The sequence below is a fragment of the Mirounga leonina genome, unplaced genomic scaffold, assembly GCF_011800145.1.
Source record: "Mirounga leonina isolate KUSES-001 unplaced genomic scaffold, KU_Mleo_1.0 Mir_168, whole genome shotgun sequence".
NCBI classification, from domain to species: Eukaryota; Metazoa; Chordata; class Mammalia; order Carnivora; family Phocidae; genus Mirounga; species Mirounga leonina.
This window is the reverse complement of record NW_023270426.1, coordinates 463,026-480,745: the sequence shown is the minus strand read 5'-3', so window position 1 is coordinate 480,745 and position 17,720 is coordinate 463,026. Positions and strand designations below refer to the sequence as shown.

Here is a 17,720-nt window from a genome sequence, read left to right as displayed (position 1 = left end):
AGGAGGAGGCGAGGATCTGTGGGTGATGGACGGAACGCGCCTCTCCGGGAGCTGCCGAGTTCTGGAAACGGAGAGGGGCTGGCGAGGCCAGGAGGAGGAGGAACGGGGCGGGCAGGGAGCCCTCCGGGGACGTCGGCGGCGCCGCGGGGGCTGCCGACCCTTCGGGGATCGGCGCGGCGCGCACGGGGCGGCGGCGGCGCCGGGCGCAGCCGGCAGGGAACCTCTGGCGGCTCGGGCGCGGGACGCCTCCGCCGGCCGCGGCAGCGTTGGCGCGGCGAGTCCGGGCGGGGCTCAGGTTGGCTCGCGGTGGGCGGGGGTTGCCCCCCGTCCCCGCCCCCCACATCCGGGGGCCCGGCCGGGCTCTGGGCTGGCGGCAAGCGGGTGAGTCAGGCCGGGTTTTCCCTCCGCCTCTGGGCCAGGCGAGCAAGCGAGCGCCGCGGAGCGCGCGTCCCTCCCTCGCCGATCCGGCTCCGGCGTCCGCCCGCCCGCCCGGCCGCGTTTTCCCCGGCGTCTGCCGGCCGGCCGCTCCGGGCCGCCTCGCAGTCTCGCCCGGAGCCGGTGCCTGGAGGGAGGGTTCGAATCCGCGCGAGGGAATTGCAGCGCGCGGGGGGCGCGGAGCGGCGCCAGCATGGTGAGTGCGACGCGCCGGGGGCCGGGGACTGGGCTCGGGGGTGGGGCGGGCCGCCGAGGTCTCGCTTTCCCGGCGACCTTGGCCAAGCAGCAGCCCTTGGCCGGCGAGGTGCCCGTCTGAGAAGTGGGCGGGGGTGACGGGGTACGGTGTGCGCCCAGGTGCCCCCTGCTTCCAGACACTGAAGCACCGAAGCGCGGGATCAGGGACCGACCGCGACGCTCCTCTGGAGGGGCAGGGGGCAGGTTACGCTGCTCTCTGCAACCCCTGCAAATGTGCTCTCCTCGGAGCAGCGCCCGGGACCCCTGCGCCGCGGCTGGGGTGGGGCAGGCGCCCTTGGCGCGGGAGTCTGACCCGGGCTTCGGTACCCCAGCTCCGCCGCTCCCGGCAGGCCCAGGGAGGGGCCAGCAAGAGGCGCCCCCTCCCGCCCCCCAGGTAGCCCGCGGACCTCCCGCAGTTCTGGGGAGCCCACGCCTCCGCCACGATCTTCCCGGCGGGGAAATTCTGTGGGGTTGCCAACATCGTCTGTTCCTCCACCTTCGCCACGAGACCCCTCTCCCGCCCCCTCTGGGATACCCCCTTCCTGCTCCGGTCTCCTGTCCTGTAAGGGCGGCAGCTGCCGGCCCGCTGCTAGTGACCAGGGATCCCCGTCCTGTGGGGACACTACCAGTTCTTGGAGGCCGGAGCACCATCCCAGTCTGGCAAAGCGAGGGCCTGCCTGGGGCCAGGGCGACATCAGGACCCTGACTGTGTCTGGAAAGAGGACTGAGCTGGGACCTGTCGCCTCCCGCCCTGTACCCAGCCCCCCAGTGCAGATTGGGGCTTTCCTCATTTGCATCTGGGGCTTAGCCTGGCTGACCTGCGACATTGGCCCCCGTGCCCTCTCCCTGTCCAGCCAAGGAGGGAGCGGAGGCAGGAGGCCATCCTGGGCCCAATGATCAGCCTCCTCCCAGGGCCCTCTGGGCAGGGCTCCCCTGCTGGCTGGCTGAGTGTGGGTGTGTATGTGCGAGACTGTGAATGAATGCGGCCAGCCTGCTCCCGCCACAGCCTCTAGAACTAGCAGCTTCCAGGGCTCCGAGTCCCCAAGCAACAATGCTTCTGCTATTTCTCTCTAACCCAGGCACAGGCAGGAGGAATTCCATGCTGAGGGGACTGGGGTCCAAACCTGCCTGGTTGCAGATGCCCTTGGGGGATTCCGCAGCTGTGGGGGGCTGGGCGGACATACATACACTGCAGCGTGTGCCCATGGAGGGCAGCTGGTGATCCCTGCCTGGGACAGCAGTAGAGAAGGGCCTTGCCCAAGGAGTTGGAATTGTTCATCATTGTGGGATCTTGGGCAACTGGCTCCTGGGCTTCAGTTTCCTTGCCTGCCCCCCACTAGGCTGTTATAGAGATGAACTCAGATGATGAAATAAAAGGGCTCAGAGAAACTGTGGAGTGGTATACATCTCTACGTGACTCTGTGGTGATACTAAGACTCACTCCTATGGGGTTAGATGCAGGGCTCTGATTCTTCAGGTGTCTCGGTGGAACTGGGGTATGCTGCCCTCTCCCATCAGGGCCCTGGGCCCCCCTCACCCACTGCCCCTCCTTTGGAGCTGGGACATTCCAGTCCAATTCCTCAGGGGCAGCTGCAGACACTCCCTTCAGTGAAGCTGATCCCCCAGCAGGTGGTGGGACCCTCCCCTGGGGCCTGGGCTCTGGAGGGGCTAACCACAGCCAAGGCCGGACTGGGAGCTTCAGGCCCACATGCTCTTGGATGGGCCAGTCTAGAGGATGGGCCAGTCTAGAAGCCCACCCTGCTGGGGTCAGGGTGGGCTTCTTGGGTTTTTTTTTTTTTAAGATTTTTTATTTATTTATTTGAGAGAGAGAGAGAGAACAAGTGGGTGGGGGGAGGGGGAGAGTCAGAGGGAGAAGCAGACTCCCCACTGATCAGGGAGCCCGACAGTGGCTCGAGCCCAGGACCCTGGGATCATGACCTGAGCTGAAGGCAGGTGCTTAACAACTGAGCCATCAGGGTGGGCTTCTAAACCTGAGGAGCTGTGTACTTTCTCCAGTGCGGCTGAACATGACCTCAGGCACGTGCTTTTACCTCCTGGGCCTCAGTTTCCTCTTCCGAAAGGGAGGATGTCAGTATTCCCAGGTGTTGTGAGGCTGGGGTGAGCCCCATGTCAGGCTGACTAACAGACGCCGGGGTGCTTCCCTGCGTGTCCTGTCTCTGTTTCATGGCCAGGGTGGCTCCCTAGCCTCATGTTCCTGTCTCCACCAAGGGCTGATCTGAAAGAGATGCCCCTCTGTGTCCAGGGCTTTCAGTGCTGCTGGCTAATCTTGGGGCCAGGGGTTGGGGAACAGGAGCTCAGGGGTCCTGTTGGGGCCAACTGGATCCTGTGCAGAATATGGCTCAGCCCAAACCTAGCCAGCACGGTGGTGGGGGGCGGGGGCGGGTTTCAGCTCAGTGTGGAGCTCTGAGCCCCAGGGCATGTACTGAGCTCTGGGCAGAGGAGCCCTTGGAGGCACTCGGAAGAGGCCCTGCTTTTTGCTCTGATGTTCCCAGAGGGGCGGCAAGGCACTTGCCTTCCTCCCTCCTCCCCCACCAGATCCTCTCCAGCCCAGCCGGCACAGCTGCCCTGGCCTGATCAGGCCAGTCCCTGGGCCTCCAAGCAACGGGGAAGGAATGTGTGTGTTGGGGGGAGGTGGGATGGACCCCTTTAGGAAAAGGGACTGTCCCCAGACTGAGACCTGGGCAGGGTGGAGCCTCCTAGAACCCTGGGGCCTCAGCCCTGCTGGGAGAGCTGATAATACAGCCTGAGAAGTTACCTAGGAAGGCTTGGGTGGAGGGGGAGGGCCTTGGGGAAAGACAAAAGGAAGGGGCTGTCTTTGTCCCCTTCATCCAGTTCCACAACTGTTTCTAATTGCTTAGGTCACACATGGAGAGAAGCCCCTCATCTCACACACACACACACACACACACACACACCTTTCTGCATCTAGCGCGTGCACGCACACACACACCTCTCTGCATCTAGCACACACACACACCTCTCTGCCTCTAGCGCACGCACACACACACACCTCTCTGCATCTAGCGCGCACACACACACCTCTCTGCATCTAGCGCACACACACACCTCTCTGCATCTTGTGCATGCGTGCACACACACACACCTCTCCGCATCTAGCGCGCGCACACACACACACCTCTCCGCATCTAGCGCGCGCGCACACACCTCTCCGCCTCTAGCGCGCGCACACACCTCTCCGCCTCTAGCGCGCGCACACACCTCTCCGCCTCTAGCGCGCCCGCACACACCTCTCCGCCTCTAGCGCGCGCGCACACACCTCTCCGCCTCTAGCGCGCGCACACACACCTCTCCGCATCTAGCGCGCGCGCGCACACACACCTCTCCGCATCTAGGGCGCGCACGCACACACACCTCTCCGCATCTAGTGCACACACACCTCTCTGCATCTAGCGCGTGCGTGCACACACACACACACCTCTGCATCTAGCGCACACACACACCTCTGCATCTAGTGCGCACACACACACACACACACCTCTCTGCATCTAGCGCGCACACACACACCTCTCCGCATCTAGGGCGCGCACACACACACACCTCTCTGCATCTAGTGCACACACACACCTCTCTGTATCTAGTGCGTGCGTGCACACACACACCTCTGCATCTAGCGCGCACACACACCTCTCTGCATCTAGTGCGCGCACACACACACACCTCTCCGCCTCTAGCGCGCGCACACACACCTCTCCGCCTCTAGCGCGCGCACACACACCTCTCCGCCTCTAGCGCGTGCACGCACACACACCTCTCCGCATCTAGTGCACACACACCTCTCTGCATCTAGCACGTGCGTGCACACACACACACACCTCTGCATCTAGCGCACACACACACCTCTCTGCATCTAGTGCGCACACACACACACACACCTCTCCGCATCTAGTGTGCACACACACACCTCTCCGCATCTAGGGTGCGCACACACACACACCTCTCTGCATCTTGTGCATGCGTGCACACACACACACACCTCTGCATCTAGCGCGCACACACACCTCTCTGCATCTAGTGCGCGCACACACACACCTCTCCGCCTCTAGCGCGCGCACATACACACCTCTCCGCCTCTAGCGCGCGCGCACACCTCTCCGCCTCTAGCGCGCGCGCACACACCTCTCCGCATCTAGCGCGCGCACGCACACACCTCTCCGCCTCTAGCGCGCGCGCGCACACACCTCTCCGCATCTAGTGCACACACACACCTCTCTGCATCTAGCGCGTGCGTGCACACACACACACACCTCTGCATCTAGCGCACACACACCTCTCTGCATCTAGTGCGCGCACACACACACACACCTCCCTGCATCTAGCACGCGCACACACACACCTCTCCGCATCTAGGGCGCGCACACACACACACCTCTGCATCTAGTGCACACACACACCTCTCTGCATCTAGTGCGTGCGTGCACACACACACACACCTCTCTGCATCTAGTGCACGCACACACACACACCTCTCCGCATCTAGCGCGCGCACACACACACCTCTCTGTATCTAGCGCGCGTGCACACACACACACCTCTCCGCATCTAGGGTGCGCACACACACACACCTCTCTGCATCTAGCGCACACACACACCTCTCTGCATCTAGCGCGTGCGCGTGCACACACACACACATACACACCCTCTCTGCATCTAGCCTGGGGGCTGAGTAGGACAACTGGGTCTTCTTGCTAGTGTAGTGCTAGAGCATTCGCATGTCATGTGTGTGTCCCAGAGGGTGCTCAGCGCCGTGAGGGTGACCTTGTCCGTGACTGTGTGCTGTTGGATGTGATCGTCCGTGCTATGTCCTCTAACACAGGAACTACCGTGCTGCTCACTGACTGGACTGCGGTTTGTGGGGGAGGTATGTTCTCTTCTGGCCCATGACTGCCTCTAGTTCAAGAGACCTGAGATCCTTTGTGGGGAACAGAGGGTGCCTCTTATCCCTCCCTGAGACAGGAAGTCAGGATCTGTGTTTGGGGGCCGGTGGGCGTATTTGGCACCGCCGCTACCATCCCCACCCCCGTGCTTGCACTCGGCTTCTGGTTCCTGAGACCCTTCACCTCAATTGTCTCTGTGATGGAAACCCAAAAGAAAGACGGGGCAGGCAGTCTCACCCACTTCAGAGATGGGGCAACTGAGACATGGCAAAGGGAGAAGCCATAGTGGCCAGGTCCCTGTGGAGAGACAGTGGGAGGACAGGGCTGGAGACCGGGTTCTTGGCTGTCCACCTCCCTGAGAAGCAGCGACAAGAGCTGAGTGGGCTCAGGGGCACCTGGGTGGCTCAGTTGGTTAAGCAACTGCCTTCGGCTCAGGTCATGATCCTGGAGTCCCGGGATTGAGTCCCGCATCGGGCTCCCTGCTCGGCGGGGAGTCTGCTTCTCCCTCTGACCCTCCCCCCCTCTCATGCTCTCTCTATCTCATTCTCTCTCTCAAATAAATAAATAAAATCTTAAAAAAAAAAAAAAAAGCTGAGTGAGCTCAGACAAATGGGTGTCTGTCACTGGGTAGGCCTGTCACGGTAAGGAGGTGTCAGATTGGGAGGCAGGATACTTCAGTTCTAACCCTTTGGGCTGTGGGTGCTATCCGGGGCCCCCCCAAACATTCAACAGCCATCCTGCTGAGATCACAGGCATCTCATTCCAACCAGCTCTGTGACCTTGGGCAAGCCACTTTACCTTTGGGAGCCCCAGTGCCCTTGCCTTCAAAGAGGGACAACAGCTCTATCATGGGACTCAGACCCCTACGCAGGGCTGTGTCGCTGGAGCTGGCCAGCACCTATGATTCCTTAACTGGATGAGTCCCCCGACCCTGTGTGCCCTGTGACCTCCTCAGAGGCTATTAGCTGGCCACGGGGTGGGGGTGGGGAGCAGGGCCCTGCCCCCCATCCCTCCCACTCCCGGAGAGCTTTGTCTTCCACAAACACAAAACCTGGAAATGGCTGAGGAAGATGGAGCCTCCTAACGACCATTGTTTGAGGTGGGAGTGGGTGTCCCGGAAGCAAATTGGGGTGGGTGGGGGGCGCACAGCTGCTGCATACCGGCTGGGTGTCTGTACGGGAATGGGAGCAGTTGCTCGCGGGGGCGCGGAGGCAGAGAAGAAGGTGGCATTCGCTCATTCGGCAGGTCCTGTCTGCGCATCTACTGTGTGCCAGGCCCTGGACTGGACAGGGTATCCGGAGGGGAACTAGGGCCAGGCCCCACCCTCCAGGGTGTGATCTCAGCACAGGTGGGAGCTGGTCCCTAACCTGGTTTCTGGGCCCCCTGCCGGGGAGGAGGTCATGTTTGAGCAGCTGAGCTCAGCTTCAGGCAGCCTGTGTTGACCCTGGCTATGGGCCAGGCCCTGAACTGGACACTTTGTCCTGTTATCTCAGCCCATCCTCCCAGCATCCCTGAGTGATAAGACTGCTCGAGGAAGCTAGGGCCCACACGTGATTGGCCCCACGCTGGGTCAAGATCTGGGACACCCCCCCCCTCTGGTGGTGGGTTTTGGGGTGGCAGGGGCTCCCACTGTCCCTTCCCTCTGTCTCCCACCACTGCCCCTATGACTACGTGAACACCTGTTCCGGAAACTGGCCATTGTTCCCGCCATCCTTCCTCCCCTAGGCCCTTCCTGTTTGTGTCCCTCCCACTGCAGCCCCCAACCCCACCCATGCCAGGTGCTTCCCTTGGGGAACTCTGACCCACTGCAGGAAGAGGGGCTGAACTGGGTTTTCCCCCTCCCCAGAGACAAGGAATGGGGAGCCATAGGCCACCTCTCCAATTTGGGTGAGGAGCCTGGCAGGAGAGCGAACAAGGTCAGAGTCACACAGAGCCTGAGTCCTCAGCTGGCCCAGTCCTGGGAGGGGCCCTATCCCACTGCTTTGGGCCTGTTGCCCCATGTCCCCCAATCACACTGGCCCGTAACTGCAGCTGGGGCACCAGGCTGGTGGCTTGGGAGCCTCTACCCCCTTTCTCTTGCCAGCCTGGGAATCCTGTCCTGGATTCTGTCCAGGACCCATATCTGCCTCCTGGGCCTGGGCCAGGTAGGGAGCTGACACAGAGAACACGTACCTGGTTTTAGGGGATCAGGGAAGTTGGGCAGCAAGTGCCCACCTGCCCCTGATGGAGCCTCCCAATCCCCAGAAACAGCTGCCTGTGCCCTGTTGAAACTTCATGGCCACAGCCCCAGGCCCTGCTGGCATTGCCATGGGCAGCGTGGGCAGCCTGTTGGAACGGCAGGACTTCTCCCCCGAAGAGCTACGGGCAGCACTTGCGGGGTCCCGGACTTCCCGCCAGCCTGATGGGCTCCTCCGGAAGGGCTTGGGCCAGCGTGAGCTCTTCAGCTACCTGCACCTCCCCAAGAAGGATGGCAAGAACACCAAGAGGGCCCCTCGGAACGATCCTGCTGACTACCCCACCCTCTACTACCAGGAACATCCTCGGGCTGGTGACTTCAGCAAGACTTCGCTGCCCGAGCGGGGTCGCTTTGACAAGGTGCATCTCTGCCCACTTCCCTCCATAGTGTTGGAGGGTGGGGATGGGGGCGGCTTGGGGTCCCCTCGGAGACCCGGGTCCTCGGATGGGGCTGGGACATGAACCTCCTGCTGTAGGCCGGCCTGAGGCTTGGTCACAGGTCACCGCCCCCTGGGGATGTGCACCCCAGAGTCTCAGAGAGGATCCCGGGGGGCTGTGGGGATGTTGGGAGGGCAGAGGTGAGGTCTGCCCGGGGCCTCAAACCTGCCCTTTTTCTTCCTGGCAGTGCCGCATCCGCCCGTCGGTGTTCAAGCCCATGGCGGGCACTGGGAAAGGCTTCCTGTCCATGCAGAGCCTGGCCGCCCACAAGGGCCAGAAGCTGTGGCGCAGCAATGGCAGCCTGCATACGCTGGCCTGCCACCCACCCCTGAGCCCAGGGCCCCGGGCCAGCCAGGCACAGGCCCGCGCCCAGCTCTTGCATGCCCTCAGCCTGGATGAGGGTGGCCCCGAGCCCGAGCCCAGCCTGTCTGACTCCTCCAGCGGGGGCAGCTTCGGCCGCAGTCCTGGCACCGGTCCAGGCCCCTTCAGCTCCTCTCTGGGCCACATTAACCACCTGGGGGGCTCCCTGGACCGGGCCTCACGGGTCCCCAAAGAGGCTGGGCCCCTGGCTATGCTGAGCTGCCTGCCTGAGCCACCACCCCCCTACGAGTTCTCCTGCCCCACTGCGGAGGAGGTGGTGGCCATGCTGCCCGACACCTGTGAGGATCTCAAGAGGGGCCTTGGTGATGAGGATGGCTCCAACCCCTTCACACAGGTGAGGGCGCCCCCCTCCACACCTTGGGGTCCTATTCTGCCCCTTGGCATTGGGGTAAAGGGAAAACTGGAGGGGCCCCAGCCAGCTCACCTAGGTGGCTCTGGCCACAAGAGAGTAAGGAAGATGGAGGTGATCCAGTCCCCCACCCCCCACGTGATGGGGCTGTCGTGTCACTGGCTGCCCTGGCTAGCGAGGAGTTGGGTGGAAGGGAGGAGGAGAGACCTCCTGGGAGGGCCGTGTGTTGGGGACACTTCCCCTCCAGCCACGGCTGGGGTGTTGTGGAGGGGTCTAGCTATGGGAGCGGGGCCGTGTGCGGATTTCCCAGCGTGGCAGGCGCCTCTTGCCCTTGGTAGGTGCTGGAGGAGCGCCAGCGGCTGTGGCTGGCTGAGCTGAAGCGCCTGTACGTGGAGCGGCTGCACGAGGTGGCTCAGAAGGCAGAGCGCAGTGAGCGCAACCTCCAGCTACAGCTCTTCGTGGCCCAGCAGGAGCAGCGGCGGCTGCGCAAAGAGCTGCGGGCGCAGCAGGACCTGGGCCCCGAGCCTCGGCCCCCCGGCGCCCTCCCAGAGGCCGACCCTAGCGCCCGACCCGAGGAGGAGGCCCGATGGGAGGTGAGAGACCAGGCATCCTATAAACCTTCCGTCCTCTGCCGCCCGCCACCCGCCCTTACCCGCTCTCGCCCGTCCTGTGTCCCTCCAGGTGTGCCAGAAGACAGCAGAGATCAGCCTCCTGAAGCAGCAGCTGCGGGAGGCCCAGGCGGAGCTGGCGCAGAAGCTGGCGGAGATCTTCAGCCTGAAGACGCAGCTGCGGGGCAGCCGGGCGCAGGCGCAGGCGCAGGACGCGGAGCTGGCCCAGCTGCGCCAGGCGGTGCGGAGCCTGCGGGAGCCGGGCCTGCGGGAGGAAGGCCCGGGCAGCTGTGAGACGGACGACTGCAAGAGCAGGGGGCTGCTGGCCGAGGCGGGCGGCAGCGAGGCCGGAGGGGGCGGAGGGGGCGCCGAGCAGCTGCGGGCCCAGCTGGTGCAGGAGCGGCTCCGCGCCCAGGAGCAGGCACTGTGCTTTGAGCGCGAGCGGCGGACATGGCAGGAGGAGAAGGAACGGGTGCTGCGCTACCAGCGGGAGATCCAGGGAGGCTACCTGGACATGTACCGCCGCAACCAGGCGCTGGAACAAGAGCTGCGGGCGCTGCGGGAGCCCCCAGCGCCCTGGAGCCCTCGACTGGAGTCCTCCAAGATCTGAGGCCAGCGGCTGAGCGGGCGGCAGGAGCACCGCCGGAAAAATGGCCTGGACAAGCCCACCCCGAGATGATGGCCGACTCCTTCCTTACACTGGTCTGCGGCAGAAGCTGTGGAGGCGGCCAGGGGTGGGGAGGCCCACCGCGAGGAGGGCTACCATGGTGTCGTGGGCTGGATAGGCTGCCAGCGGCAGGAGCCAGGGCAAGGCTTCCAGGCAGAGGAGCCCCTTGGCAGGGCCTCGCCCCGCTCCCGGGAGTGAGAGGTGGCCCAGAGGAGGTTGGGGAATGGAGAGCCCCATGATGCAGAAGGGCAGGCGTGAGGAAGGGAGGCTGGGATGGGAACACTGGCCTCCCCCAGAATAAAGCCACATTTTCTACAAGGAGCCCCCTCTCCCCTCGGCAGGGGCTACATTGGGCCTGTCCCTGGCCTGAGTCTAGAGAATTGTGGATGGTTGGCGTCGGGGGCCCTTTGACTGGGCTGTAGCTCGCCTCCATGGTCATGGTCCGTGGGAGGGTGTGCCCTGTGCCCATGTGTGTGTGCGCGCGTTTGCAGCCGCTGGGCATGTGCGTTGGGGAGTGGAGGAATCCTTTTGTCCTGGCACCACACGGTTCCTTAGCTGCTGTGTGGGCTGAAATGCTTTTCTTCAGCACCAGTGGGATTTTGCAGAAGGAACAAGGCCAGAGAACCCAGAAAAAAGCAAAAGGGCAAGTCAACCAAGGCATGGCTAGAACATGAAACATTCTCTTGGTAGGAATTCTGGGCCCTGGGTACCCAGACCCCTGCTGGGTTTGGGGCTGGCCTAATACAGCTTCCCCCTGGAGCACCCAAAGGCTCCAGGAGGGCCCTGCCCCTCCCAGAACGCACCTCCCATCTTTCCGTCCGCCTGTGGCACACCCCTCCCTCCACAGGAATGGGAGGCCCCAGGAAGGTGCAGGAAACAGGCAGAGAAAACTTGTGGGTTGGTTACTTGGTAAAGGGCCTGCACTGCAGCAGGGAATGTGGCCATTTCCCTGTAGGCAATGGAAGGCCAAGGGATATTTTTAAGCAGGGGTGAGATGTGATCTGATTTGTATTCTGGAAAGCTCTGTGCTGAGAGGAAGCAACCCTCCACCTCCAGCCCCACACCAGGCTCCCTGACCCTTGGTCTCAGCCCAGGCTGGTCCTCCGACCCCTCCAGCCTACTCCCACCCCTTAGCCTCTCAGCAGTCCAGTTTCCCTTCTGGACTTTTGCTCCCTCCTGGGTGGGTGGCCCAGAGCACAGACCTAGTCTGGCACGCAGGTGGCCCATCCCCACTCCTTGCAGTAAAGTTCAGCATCCTTATGGGCACATCACTGTAACTGCTGCTGGGCATTGAGCACCTCCCGTCTGTTAGGCCTTCGGTGCGTGGGCTCTCGGGGTTGAATTAGATGGTGCTTCCCGCTGCAGGGGAGCCAGCCCGCAGACCTCCCAGTCCCTGCTCTGATGTGGCAGCTGCAACCTCTGACAAGTTCTCTGCAGAAACCCCAGTTTGCTCCCGTCACCCATGATTCCCCCTTCCCAGGCCATGCCTGGCCACTCCTCACGCCCCGGCAGGTGGGTCCTGGTGGAGTTGCTGTGCTAGGGTACCCACGGGGCTGTGGAGGATGCGCTGATGTGCCTCGCCTTTTCAGGGTGGAAAATGGGGTGTGTGACTTGTCTGCCGTGGGTATGGTGTGTTTATGGCCATGTAAGTGGCAGGTGGATGTGGAGCTGTCTTGTGGGTGGTGGGTGTGTCTGGGGGTGTGTTCGGGGCTCCCGGGTTGGGAGGCCGGGAGGGCTGCTTCCTGGCTGTTCCTTCTGCTCCATTTCTTCCCACCAGCCCCAGCCCAGCTCCTTTTGCCTCTGGCCAGGCTTAGGTTGAGCCTGTGGCTAGGACAGACCCCCGCACGTAGCTGAGCCTGGGTCCTCTGCTGGGGGAGGGAAACTGGGAGCACTCAAGTTAAGCAGGCCTGTCTCCCACAGGCCTTGGAACCTGTTTCACAGATCCCTCCAAACCAAGGTCTCTGGGCCAGTGACCCTCCAGACCCTCTAGTGACCTAAAGCCTGGGTCACTCCCTCCCTGCAACCTGGAGCTGGTCAGGCTGGGTGCCCACGTGCCCCACCGCGGCTGGGGTCCACCTTCCGGTGTACCATCTCTGCAGAAGGGCTCCCCACCCAGCAATTAGAGAGCTGGGCCGGCCAGTACAGCCAGCGGGGAGTGGGTGGGTGGTACCAAAACTTGGCAGCTCTGCCAGAAACCAGGGCCAGACCCAGATGCAGGGGGAGGGCGCGAGAGAGAACTGAAGCTGGGGTGGCTCCGAGGGAACCAGATCCCTGCCGGGCAAACCAGTTCCCGGGTCCCCAAGCCGGCTGGGTGGCTCTGGGACCAGCTGATCACAGGTGCCACGGCCGCGGCCCCTGCTCTGGAGCAGCCCCTCCCTCCTGCGCCCTGTGGGCCTGCCCCTCAGCTGCCCAGAGGCCCCTTCCCCCAGCAGACTAGGCCCAGATAGCCAATTTCCAGAACTGAGGCAAGCTCCCCGAGCTGGGCTCTGTGCCTCTGATCTCTCCTGTTCACAGTTCAGAGTGTCACATCTTCCAGTGTCTCCCTGGGCCCCCTTAGTCTATCACTCAAAGCATCTGACAGCCTGACTTCCAGATAATGGCGCCCTTTCTGACCCCAGCAGGCCTTCGCAGGCCCTCGCAGGCCCTCGCAGGCCCTCGCAGGCCCTCGCAGGTCCTCGTCCTCCAGGTAGAGCCTCCTCACAGATCTTACTTCCTCGAGAAAGCCTTCCTTGAACTCCTGCCCTGCCCTGCCCTGCCCTGCCTGGGCATTCCTCTCCCCACCCCCCCTGCTTCATGTCCACAGACCCGTATATTTGCTGACATTGTCGGTGTCTCTCCACGGGGCTGTAGGCATTGCCAGGCAGGGCTGTCTGTTCTGTTTTTACCCCGAGAGCCTGCTCTGGCTCCAGCCCAGAAGGCACTGGGGTGGGGGCGGGGGCTTTGGAGTCAAGAGGGACCAGACCTCTCCCTGACTGGCATGGGTTCGAGCTGGGGGTGGAGTGGCGTGGGTGGGGAAGTCTCCAGCTCTGGGTGTTCATTCATCATTCATGGACACCTGGGCCAAGCACTGGAGCTGCAGAGCTGGTCACCATTTCCTGCCCAGTGAGGTACGACATGCCTCCCTCAGGGCCAGACCTGAATCTCAGATGAGGAAGCCATAGTGGCCAAGGCCTCTCTGCCCGCATGACCCTTCCCTGTGGGGGGAGGGAGACAGCCACACACATACGTCCATGGTAGTGACCAGACCAGAAGAACGCAAACATATACATACACGGGAACAACGGAGGGCCTCCACGGTGGCAGGTCAGCAGAGCATGGAAAAGTACATTTCTCTGAGACCGGGGTGGGGGGGGTATAGGTATTAGGGAGCCTTTCTTCAAAGACTGTGCATGCCCCACAGTGACAATTCAGACTAACTCACCACCCGAGTAGGTGGGGCTTAGTCCTCTATATTGGATTCAGAAAAGAAGAATGTGCTATTTCTTGCAACAAAACAAGAGTGAAATAGGTAATGAGAGGTGGGGCATGAGTACAGTGGGACTCGGAGGAAAGTTGTTTCACTTTTCACTACAGGTGATGAGGGGTGTGCCTTGGGGGGGGCGGTGTGTGTGACAAAGATGGACCAGACTTGGGTCAAGCACTTGTAACCTCTCTTTGCTCCTGACCTTGGAAGGTAGCCCTCCTTTACAGTCCAGTTCTAGCAAGATTCTTGCTAAGTTAGTTTAGCCAGAATCCCCATCTTCCATATCTGACTCCCCTCCATATGTAATCTGGTTCTTCATCTTCCACCATCCCCCAGGTGATAGCTGGCCTGCCTTCAGCAAGACTCCTGTGAGGTACAGTTAGCCAGGCTACCTCCTGGCCGTCCCCCCCCCCGCCCCGCCCTGGAGGTGTCCTCTTAGTAATTTTTCATCTACTGATCCCCCACACCTGCTCCTTGGCCATCAATTCTACTTTTCCTTGTTGTATTTGGAGTTGAGCCCACTCTCTCTCCCCTACTACAAAACCCCCATTGCAGTATCCCCTCTTGAATAAAGTCTTCATTACCACTCTTTGACAAGTGCCATGAGTACTTTTTTCCTTAACAGGGATAAACTTCTCTGAGAAAGGGAAATTGGGGGGATTTCCTCAGGAGCAGGGTGGGATGAGGGCATCCAGGATCGGCCTGGAACTGAACACAGGGAGGTGTGGGGCATTTTGGAGGGAGGGTCCTGTCTAGAAGGACTTGAGGGGAGGCAAGGCAGCCCCTAGACAGACTGGTAAGTTGGCACAGGAGGACTTCAGGCTGTGAGTGGGTCCCTCAGGCAGTCAAAGGGGAGGGCCAGAACCAGGACTAGCTTTACGTGTGTGTGACCTGTGTGGTCACTCAGGACCACACTCAGAAGGGCCCAACACTAACTGCGAGGCGCTGCTGTTGCCATTTTTTTTTTAAAGATTTTATTTATTTATTAGAGAGAGAGAGAGAAGCAGAGTCCCTGCTGAGCAGGAAGCCCAACACGGGGCTCCATCCCAGGACCCCGGAAATCATGACCTGTGCTGAAGGCAGACACTTAACCAACTGAGCCACCCACGTGCCCCATCTGCTGTTGCCATCTTGAACTTCTTAATGATGCTTGAGCAAGGGGCCTCACATTTCCATTTTGCTCCAGAGCCTGCAAATGATGTAGCTGCTCCTGGCCTAAACCAAGGCCTTACAAGGAGGGGCAGAAACAGAGAGAAGGAGCAGGAGACTGGTTGGGTGCCACCTGGAGGGTGGAAGGAAGAAGCCTGAGTAGGCAACCTGAGCTCCATGGGCTGAGGCCCGATGCTCCCAGGTTCCACAAAGGGTAGGCAGTGTCTGCCTCACCTGCTGTTGCCCTAACCCCAACCAGCTATCAGGGGAGGGTCCATCTTTTCCTAGCCTGGCCTTCCAGGGCTCAACTCAGAGAAGCAAGGAAGGCTGTATTTTCAGAACGCTTGTCTTGTCTGCCACGAACCTTTTTTCTTTTTTTTTTTAATCTAGTGTGTTCTTTGTGTACCTGGTCCCCCCCCCAGCATTTTTTTAAGGTATAATTTACATACAGGAAAATGCTTCCTTTGTAGAGTACAGTTTTTAGAACTTTGACAAACGCAGAAAGTTGCATAACCAACACTACAATCAAGATACAGAATAGCTCCATCATGCCCCCCAAATTCCCCTGTGTCTCAGTCAGCCCTCCCCCCATTCCCCAACAACCAGTGATCTGCTTTCTTAATACCCTTCCTTTCCTTTTTTTTTTCCTTTTTGTGAGCAGTGTATAATCCCCCCACACATTAGAACATATTACAAAGTAGCAAGTAAAACAATAATACTACACCTCAATGGAAAGAATGAAGAGCCAGAAATAGATTCCATTCTGTAGAAAATCTTAACGTTAGGATAAAAGGCTTCCAAATGAGAGGAAAAAGGTAGGATTATTTAGTAAGAGGTACTGGGATAACTGGACAAAAATTGGGGGGAAAAAATAAGACATACTTTGCACTATGCCCTGCAAAATAAAATGGACATGTATTGAGGAGTTAAATTAAAAAAAAAAATCAAATCCTAGGAAACTAGCGAAAGATTAAAGGGACTATTACTGCGTTAGTGGAGACCAGCTAAGTTTTTCTGCTTCGAAGCAGCCCCACCCCTCAACACAAAACAAAAGCCACAGTCCCACCGAGCAAAGATTGGCAAAATCATCTATGTAATAAAACGGTGCACGCTGAGAAGTAACAAAGCTGCCGTGCAAGGAGAGCCACCTTTGGGGTGGACGACAATGACAGATAGAGGTGGAATGGCCTGGTATGGGTGTGTGCGTGTGCGTGTGTAATGCGCGTGCGCGCGGGCGGGACATTCAAAGTCCTTGGAGAAGCCAGGCTTTGCTCACGCCCACCTGGGCTGTGAGGCAGGCAAGGGCTCCCCCAGAGGAAGTGAGGAAGCCTAGGGCGTTTGGGCAGGTCTGTGAGGTCCTGCCGGCTTGGAGGCGGCTTCAGCCTAGCCGGTGGCCCCAGGAAGGGTTCACTCAACTCTCCGCCCCCGCGGCCCCCGCGTGGGCCAGGACCACCCAGGCTCGAGGCGCACAGACAGGCCTCTCTGGGATGCTCCGAGGACGCGCCCGCGGGCTCCCCGTGGGGCCGCGGACCGCCCTCTTCCCTGTATGTGTCATATGGTTTTGGAGCTGCCGGTTCCCTCATTCATAAGTAGAGCATATTGGCTACCTGGGAGTATTTTTGAGCACTTACTGTGTTCCAAGTACATGGTGTTGGGGATACAGCAGTGATGAGTACAAAGTCCTGGCCCCAATGGACCTTTTATCCTAAAAGGGGTGTGTGTGTGTGTGTGTGTGTGTGTGCGCGCGCGCGCGCGTTAGGGGCAGGAAGACAGAATGAACGAATAAACACACAATTTCGAGTCAAATGCTATAAAGAAAACAAAACTGGATTGTGCAAACACTAAACAGAAAACAAGATTGTGCAAGGTGTTTAGGGGGGTGGGGGGAGGGAGGGGAGGTTGCTCTGGAATGACACTGATCCCCAAAGGGAGCAGGAAGTCAGGGAAACAGAGATAGAGCCTTTTCTCTTGGACTGTTTCTAGTCAAAGTCCCTGAGGCCTGCGGAGGAAATGGGGGTTGGGGGACTTCTCTGCCCCTCCCCTGCATAGCAAGGGGGCCTGGGAGGATCGTGAATTCAGTCCTGGCCTGCGTTTGGGGTCACCGCCTTTCTCTTCCTTCTTAACCTTTACCCTTCCTCCTTAGGACGGTTGTGCAATCCCCCTCTCTCCCCCTCCTCGGCCCCCCAAGGAGGGCGGTCACCGAGGGCGGCAAGACAGGGGCTGGGACCCCCAAGCAGAATCCTTCTGGGTTGAATACCTAATGGGTAGATCAAGTACAGGCTTAGGGGACCAGCGAGGCTGGGGTAGAAAAAAAGGACTTTTCTTTTAAAGATCACTTGATATTTTTTAAAAAGAGCACCAAGGAGCCACAGCAGGAAAGCTTAACTCTTGGACCCCTGGCATGCACTGTGCTGTTCGGGTTTGTCTTCATTTTGAAGGAGGGCGAAAGGCAGGGCGCCGGGAAGGCAGAGTCGTTTCGGGGTTCGGGTTTCCGAGAGCCGAGTTGGGGCGCTGGGACCCCGGGAAGGAAGGGGAAGCGCGGCCCCCCAGGCCCGCGCACCCCCACCGGCCCGCAAGTGGGTCGGTCCGATTCCTTCCCGCCGAGAGGGAGGGTCGCGGCTCCCCCTGCGGCTGTGGGCACTCGGGGAAATCCCGGGGGCGAAAGCCGAGCGGCGGGAAGCCCGGCTTCCAGCGGCAACCCAGCTCCTGCAGGCGACTCCACTCCAGGCTCGCGGGAGGGGGAATCGCGGCGCTCGAGCAGAAAGCCGTGGGCCCGCGGGACGGCCACCCCTCCGCGAAGCCGCGAGTGGGCGGGTCCAGATCCGCCGCGCAACCGCCGCGGCTT

The 17,720-nt window shown here is 60.6% G+C and overlaps 1 protein-coding gene across 3 annotated transcripts; it reads left to right on the top strand.

Annotated features, from left to right (window-relative positions):
* Positions 1-384: 384 nt before the first annotated feature.
* Positions 385-14,324, top strand: N4BP3 (NEDD4 binding protein 3). 3 transcript variants are annotated; one of them, XM_035013923.1, is made up of 5 exons: positions 385-631; positions 7,836-8,180; positions 8,446-8,973; positions 9,327-9,581; positions 9,670-14,324. In XM_035013923.1, the coding sequence occupies exons 2-5, from the start codon at positions 7,860-7,862 to the stop codon at positions 10,204-10,206; spliced, it is 1,641 nt and encodes a 546-aa protein (XP_034869814.1). In that variant the 5' UTR covers positions 385-631; positions 7,836-7,859; the 3' UTR covers positions 10,207-14,324. The 3 variants fall into 3 exon arrangements, with proteins under 3 accessions (XP_034869814.1, XP_034869812.1, XP_034869813.1); XM_035013921.1 differs by having other exon boundaries at positions 7,830-8,180; positions 9,670-14,323; XM_035013922.1 differs by lacking the exon at positions 385-631 and adding an exon at positions 6,478-7,501 and having other exon boundaries at positions 7,830-8,180.
* Positions 14,325-17,720: the final 3,396 nt, after the last annotated feature.

What these genes read in the sequence shown, in the direction of transcription:
- N4BP3 (XM_035013923.1), top strand. Translation starts at nt 7,860, where the DNA reads ATGGCCACAGCCCCAGGCCCTGCTGGCATTGCCATGGGCAGCGTGGGC. An exon ending in AGCGGGGTCGCTTTGACAAG is followed by an intron (nt 8,181 to 8,445) that starts GTGCATCTCTGC and finishes TCTTCCTGGCAG; the next exon opens with TGCCGCATCCGCCCGTCGGT. An exon ending in AGGAGGAGGCCCGATGGGAG is followed by an intron (nt 9,582 to 9,669) that starts GTGAGAGACCAG and finishes GTGTCCCTCCAG; the next exon opens with GTGTGCCAGAAGACAGCAGA.